This window comes from Triticum aestivum, chromosome 7D (assembly GCF_018294505.1).
Source record: "Triticum aestivum cultivar Chinese Spring chromosome 7D, IWGSC CS RefSeq v2.1, whole genome shotgun sequence".
NCBI lineage: Eukaryota > Viridiplantae > Streptophyta > Magnoliopsida > Poales > Poaceae > Triticum > Triticum aestivum.
Window position 1 is genome coordinate 397362313 of NC_057814.1, and position 7769 is coordinate 397370081.

Consider the following 7769-nt stretch of genomic DNA (forward strand, 5'->3'; position numbering starts at 1 on the left):
GACACCGGAAATGTTTCGGAAGGTTTCGGACATATACCGGAGTACCGGGGGTTACCGGAACCCCCCCCCCCCCCGGGAAGCTATTGAGCCTTATGGGCCTTAGTGGAGAAGAGAGAGGGGAGCCAGGAGGTGGCGCGCGGCCCCCCTTGCCCCAATCCGAATTGGACAAGGGGAAGGGGCGGCGGCCCCCCTCTCCTTCCTTCTCTCCACCTCCTCCTCCCCCCTTCTCCTTCTTGGAATAGGAAAGGTGGGGGCCAAACCTACTTGGAGTAGGATTGCCCCCCTTGGGCGCGCCTCTCCCTTGGCCGGCCCTCTCCTCCTCCCCCCTTTATATACGGGGGCAGGGGGGCACCCCATAGACACAACAATTGATCATTGATCTTTTAGCCATGTGCGGTGCCCCCCTCCACCATAATCCACCTCGGTCATATCGTAGCGGTGCTTAGGCGAAGCCCTGCGACGATAGCTTCATCAACATCGTCACCACGCCATCGTGCTGACGAAACTCTCCCTCGAGCTCTACTGGATCGTGAGATCGCGGGACGTCACCGAGCTGAACGTGTGCTAAACGCAGAGGTGCCGTACGTTCGGTACTAAGGATCGGTCGATCGTGAAGACGTACGACTACATCAACCGCGTTGTCATAACGCTTCTGCTTAACGGTCTCCGAGGGTATGTGGACGACACTCTCCCCTCTCGTTGCTATGCATCACCATGATCTTGCGTGTGCGTAGGAATTTTTTTGAAATTACTACGTTCCCCAACAGTTGGCACGGCGAGACACATTCGTGTAGGAGTATGTGCTTTATTATGGGCAGTTTGGAACTGCAGAAATGATTTGGTCTTTAACAGAACAACAACTATTCATTTTTTGCAGGTTGTCTTCCGAGCCACTGCGTTGATCCGTATGTGATCGCTACTCACTCCGACGGAGGTCAGGGAGCGTTTGGTTACTGGATCTACCCGATGGGAGATGGTAGCACGGGATATTTTCAACCGGTTTGGATGGCGGCCATGTAATAGGATAGGCAATTAGTGTTCCTATCTTTTATGCCAGCCGGTTGTGGCTTTTCGATTACTATTTTGCTCTCTGTGAGCCATTTTGTTTTTTGTCGAGACTTGGAGACTTGTGCTGGATCTTTTGCTTATTAATAATCATGGCCGTATGCATCGTTCTGACGCAGAGGCTGGGGCGAACCCCTTTTTTAAAAAAAATATAAACACCCAAGGGGTAGATGCTCATTCACCTCCAAATTGAATAAAAAAATCTCAAAGGGAGAGGATAGGGCTACCCATTTTGGAAGCTCCACTTTCGGATTTGACGAGCCCATTACGACTCGAACCAATTGCGAGCAAGCAAAATTTACATTTGATCTTGTGAAGTCCCGTTCGACCAAAGTCAACAACTAATCAAACTTTCCCCAACGCTTTTCTACGCAACCTCCGTTCAGACGACTAACACTACTAAAAACATTAAAGTATCAATTTTGTCGTGTATACCCCTTGTGCCATTCATATCTTATGATATACTGCTCCCATATTTAACTTGGAGAACCATTTTGCCTCATGCAATTCATCCATCAAATGTTCGATGATTGGCACTGAAAATTTGGCAATCACTGTCATGGCGTTGAGGTGCTGATAATCTGTTTATAAGCTCCATGTGACATCTTTCTTCTTGACCAAAATCACCGGAGATGCAAATGGACTGGAGCTACGTTGAATCACCCCTGTTTGTAAAAGATCCATGACTTGCTTTTCTGTCTCACCCTTGTGTTCTGGCTTGTGCCTGTATGGGCTGATGTTCACTAGTCGCCTCTGGCATTAGTGGTATCCTTGTGGTTCTCCGAACACATCTTGGAATTCTTTGATCAAGGCAGCAATCACCGGCATTGGTCGTGCAACCAGGATAAAAGTCATTGTCTTGGCCGTCTTCGGCTAGACATGGCAACGGCAGCGCAAGGACACTTGTTCTTTTTTAAAGGCGTTGTTCCAGAAGAAGTCAACTTAGTCATAGTTGTTTATTTCATCTTGTAATGGCTTAATTGTGATTGCGTTTATTATGCACTCCGCCTAATAATTACTCCCTCTGTAAATAAAGAAATACAAAAGCTTTAAGATCATTAAAGTAGCGATCTAAACGATTTCTTTACAAAGGGAGTACTACATTTGTCCCATAATAAGATATTACTACAATCCATATACTCACAATGATGCAAAGCTCGGGGGTTTAACCTCCTTTTGAAAAAAAAAATGCAAATGACTAATATGCAACTCGATTATGAGCTGTAATGACATGTAATATCAGGTTACTAAGCATAGTAGATAGTACACCGTAAATTGGTGCGATTGCTTTGGAAGATTATTGAATCTCCACATCGAACCCATGCACCATAGTGCCAACATAGTAGTACATCAGAAAATACAGGAATGCAGCCTTGCCTTACAAAGTTACTCAACAGTCGTGGAAAACATGATCGTTCTTGTAAACAGAAGTTACGTTTTTTATGATTGCGTGCGCATCCATGCTGAAGGGAACAACAATATACATCAACAATAGCAACAGAACCTTTTAAGCTAAGCTGAGTAAAACGTAGACATAGTTTTCTGAATAGCTGCAGTGAGCTAGCGATTCATCCTCTTCCTTTTCTTCAAACCGGGAACACAGTTCTACCTAAATTCCCGAGGAAATCATGGACGGGGACTGCCCTGGGATGAACCATTCAAAGGGCGCCTCTTCATCCTCGAGGAAATGGAGCCACGATATTGTTCGGGTGCTGGAAGAGCAAACATTTCATTGGGTGTTGGAAGTGCAGACATTCCATTATCTTCTTGGATGCCAGGTCTAAGAGTCCCCGCTTTATCTATAACAAGAATGTAAGATAACCACTCCAGGGATCAAACTAACTAGAACACGAAAACAACAGGCATGCAATTCAGGTTACTAACATAGAAAGATAACTAATTTGAAGATAGAGATCTGAACTCAGGGTTATCTTGTCTCACGTGGATAAACTATGTTTGTTAACTTCTCAGGTCTTTATTAACAAGTCTAATAAAGCTGATGCTTTTGTTATCTTGGTCATATACATTCATGTAGTCCTGCCATAGTTTTCTATGCATGGGTAAGTTGCAACTTGTTGATGACCTGAACTGCCGTGTTCCTCTGGTTACAGGAGTGAGTTTCAACTTATCAGTAACCTGAGACATGCAGGAAGATAACAACAGAGAAGAGGGGTGTACCACTGTTAAGCATGTTTAATCTGGGATCCCAACCAGGCAGACAAGGCCCTGCATTCCTTTGCCATGATTCCTCAAACCCAGCAAGCTCATCTGCAAGAGAAGAAAAAAAATAGCATCAGAAACAACATGAATAAGGGTTCCGGCAACAGAATGACAATAGAATAGTAAAACCTTCACTCAAGTTCTGCAAAGTTTGCATGGTGTTAACTTTTCCATCGCAGTTCAGTTTTCTAGTCAGTGCATGACCCTGCAGCAAAGGAATCATGGCTCTAAATCATTCATCCTTGGTGTAGTCCAAAGAAATAAAGTCATATGTCTGGGTTGTGAAGAAAACGCACCTTATTGCCAATGCCACGTGCGATCCTGTGAGTTGCTTTACCGCTTGTTGTGTCTGCTTCCTTACTTTCTTCCATTGTAACCTAGAAGACATTGACGAAACAATCACCACCAGAACTTTGCACCTTAACAGATGACAGCACTGCTGAGAGGGACTTACCCCATCTCCACCACTCCTCCTAGTCGTTGAAGACATATAACATGCCCCATTTGAACCACCATATGTAACAGTTGAGCTCTGAAACATATAGGTCTCTGGCTGTTGATATGATGTGCCAGCCCTGATATACTCTTTCCCAAATTTCTCATGCCTAGGTCTCTTATTATCTGTTAAAAGTTCTCAGCATTAGTATCCTGCCCTTGTTTTCAGCTGTTTTGTGAATCTTTCTGACATGTAAAAAGCACATATTCTCAACAGTCCTTCGATAAAAGAAAGAGAATCACATCTGAGTGAGGATCCAGGAAACCAATAACATGATAGCAGGCTAGCCTGGCAACAATACCAGCTAGCACTAAATCTTAAATGATAGCAGCAAAAAAAATAAAATGAATTTGAATAGTTCTAATGTATACTACCACAGCTACAGGAATATAGGTTTACTCCAAAACAATCTTGTGGACTCCTGAGTCTATAAAGACAGAATTTGGTACAGGGTTCCAGGCCATACAGAGCATGCACTAAATTGCATAACAAAAAACAGCAACGAGCCATTACCAGTCATATATCTTATCTTCATTCAATTACTTACAGACAAGCTGAAACTAGATTGTGAAAAGTAACATGCAGGCAGCTGGAAAAACTCCTATTAACAGCATAACATAAACCAACCTTGAACTTCATCACCAGAGTCCTCCACATATGGCTCTTTGCTAATCCTTGGATGTTTCATAGAGTTAGTTCTCTTCTTCTCATCATGTTCATTCGCATCTGCACCATCCTCGTCGTCTGAAGGCAATTCCTCAATAATCGGCCCTTTTGGCCTGCTTGGTTCAGGACCTTGCTGCTGGAAGCCTCCTACATTTAGAGCTCCGTGTGGCCGGAACATGCTTGAACCAAAAATGCTTTTCTCAAACAGGCTAGGTCCAATCATAGAACCAGAGGGATTGGTGAAGAAGGGATCATCAAAGGGATTTGACCCACCAAAGAAACTGGACATAAGGTTCCCAGATGGTACAAAGCCGCCAAAAGCAGGAAAAGGGTCCCCAAAACCGAAGAGACCACCTCTCCCGCCCCTTCCCCTTTGCATCTTGTACTGAAGTTCTCTGCACAGTTCTTTTTTTGACGGTGCTACGGCGGGCTTACGCCAGCCTGAACCATTTTCATTATATATAAGAGAAAGATACAAGACATCAGGTACAACAGAAAGCAACCAACACACACAAGAAGGCACAAGAAAGAACAGAAGAAGAACCAGAAAAGAGCTACGACAAGCAGCCAACACCAAGAACTTAGCACCCAACACCACTAGTTGGAACGAGAAGAGTGGAAGCAAGCTTTGTTGAATCAATCGAAAGGAGATCCGTCACCGAGAAGACGTAGAGAAGAAGTTGCCGGCTGCCCTGCGATCACTCTGCACCTTGAAGAGCTAGGAAGTCGCAACCACTGTCGAAGGGCATCCCACTGCCTAGCCACGTCGCGGCAAAGAGAGCTACGGACCGTGCCGAAGGGCAATGTTCCACCGAGACAGACCCTGCACCTCCTCTAGGCCACACCAAGGCCACCATCAAAAATAGAGAGAACCAAAGCACTATGCCAGGCAACAAAGCCTCAGACGCCGTCGAAGGGCACCGAACACCGAGACCTCATCGTCGCCACGAGCCCCCAAGAGATAAGGTCAACCATCAGCACCGAGGTGACCAAGGGATTGGTCGCCGCCACAGATCACTTCCACCGCCACCACCCTGCACACCAACAACCCAACAAACACTCCAATCCAGACATCAAGCTGCCAACCGCGGATCCGTGGCCCCCAAAAACAACGCCCTCAAGGGGGAGAAACGACATCGAGACGCCGTCGCCGTCCGATCCAGAGATGGATCTGAGGCTTTCGCCCGGGGCACACGATTAAGAGGGTAACAGTAGCTTCCCGATGACGCCTTCAAGAAGGGAAACGGCGCTCGAAGGCGTCGCCGTCATCGTTGCCGACAAGATCGACACAAGGCTTTCGCCTGAAGCATCCCGTCCCCGTCATCTCCGTTGAAGCTGACCGATGTGCCCTGCAGCCCGAGACCTCCCCGCCCTCCTGCCAGTCCACGGCGAGCGTCCCCACTAGGACTAGCATGAGGCTCCATTGACACAGAAGCTCACCTCGAGCACCTGCACAGCCGGAGTCAGGTCGTTGTCGGCTGCCACCTGCATTCAAGCCCTTGCCTCCAACCACACCCCACCAACACCGTAGTCAAACTCTGTCGACGGCATCCACCGCCGACCCCCTGGTCGTGGCCACGAACGCCGGTTGGCCGGGTGAGTTCAGGAAAAGCAGATATGGGCGCCAAGTAGCATCCCACACCGGCTAGACTGCACCCCCGCACGACCACGCAGCCCGTGCGCGCACACCGCGCCGCCCAACTCCTCTGCCCTTCGCCACCTGCAAGCCGGCGCCGCGCCTGACCGGCTCGCTGGATCCAGATCCAGGTCACCAGGTCCACCGGCCGCCACACCGCCGCAGCACAGCCGCCCGCCACCGCCTCGCAACCACCACCGTGAGGCAGCTCGCGCCGGATGAGACCGCCACCGACCACGGCCAGATGCGCCGCCGGCAGAGGGCCTCGCGTCGCCGAGCCCTGCTACCTGGATTGAGAGAGACGCCCCGCCGCCGCCGTCCCTGGGTCCAGCGCGAGCTTTGCCGGCGGAAACCTCTGGCAGCGGCGAGATGGGAGGGGGTGGGGGGAGGGGTGGTGGCGGCGCTAGGTTTTCGCCCCTGAGTCGCCAGAGCCAGGCGAGTAAACAACAATGATATTATTTTTTGGAGAACTAAAATTGTGATACATGACATATGCATTCTGAGCCAAAAAGTTGTACTCGGTACTCAAATCCAGGAATCCAGATCGGTAAGTAGAAGTTAGAACAGAGCATACACTAACACCGAGTCACCAATCTAATCTGAAGTAGAATTAAGAAATTTACACACCAGGGCCCTACTTCGCAAGCGTCTCTGACAGGATAAAAAATGCCATAAAAGTGTGATCAAGATGCTAATTTCGCTAGAGTATGTCGCTATTACATAAGGAGTAACAAATTAGAAGCATCCGATCAAAGATAGCAATCCAATATGTTCCATTCTAACAGCAAGTACACCTGCAGAATTGCCATGATCATCCAACTAAATCCCACTGGAATGGCTCGGAACACTTGCACCCTGCGTAAATACTTCTTGCTCAATTCAGTAGCACCGCTGCGGTGCAATGTGCTGTACACTTATATGCTCTTTCGTATTTACGCCTACATGTTATGAATGCCACGACGGACAAAATCACGCTGCTATTACCTCAACTAGGCCACAGCAGCAGCATCTATTCACCACGAAATAACATTAAAAGTGAGTTTATATCCCCAACACAAACCCTAGCTCGGATTTTTGTCAGCACGCACGCACCAAAAAGGCACGCAAAAGACCCAAAAGTCGCCGGGAAATGCCCCGGTTCCCGCCGGCGACGGCCACGAGCCAGAATAGGATCAAGGCACGGACGGAGAGCAACTACCGAAACAGCAGAACAACTAGTCCAAAACGAGATGAGATCGGAAATGACATGTACGGATTTGGGGCGGAACCAGCCGAACCTGACGTTCCCGACGAGGGGGGGGGGGGGGGGGGAACCGGCGATCCGATCCGAGTAGGATGCAAGTGTTCCGCGCTCGCGATTTGAGAATTTGGGGGAAGAGAAGCGGGGGATTGAGTTGCGCTTTTTTTTTTTGCATGGTGATTGAGTTGCGCTTGGGCGAGCTACCTCCGTGTGCCGCGTGGTGTCTCGGGAATTCTCTAGAAGCGGTTTACATGGGCTCGGGGCGGGTTAAGGGACTTGTCTCGTTTTACGCGCAGAAAAATGGGACGCATTGGCCCATCTATTATCTCGGCCCAAATCATTTACTCACGCACGCGTAACAGAGTCGAGAGAAAACACATGTTTCTTTCTCTGCCTAAAAAAACATGTTTCTTTCTCAAAGATAACCCCTCCAGAAAAGAAGGAAT

General features: G+C 48.3%; 1 protein-coding gene across 1 annotated transcript; it reads right to left on the reverse strand.

Annotated features, from left to right (window-relative positions):
* Positions 1 to 2423: 2423 nt before the first annotated feature.
* LOC123164310 (uncharacterized) lies at positions 2424 to 7510 on the reverse strand. Its single transcript, XM_044581735.1, has 7 exons — positions 7361 to 7510; positions 4409 to 4888; positions 3740 to 3906; positions 3582 to 3662; positions 3415 to 3490; positions 3244 to 3333; positions 2424 to 2864 (listed from the first exon to the last, which is right to left on the reverse strand). The coding sequence occupies exons 2-7, from the start codon at positions 4824 to 4826 to the stop codon at positions 2692 to 2694; spliced, it is 1005 nt and encodes a 334-aa protein (XP_044437670.1). The 5' UTR covers positions 4827 to 4888; positions 7361 to 7510; the 3' UTR covers positions 2424 to 2691.
* Positions 7511 to 7769: the final 259 nt, after the last annotated feature.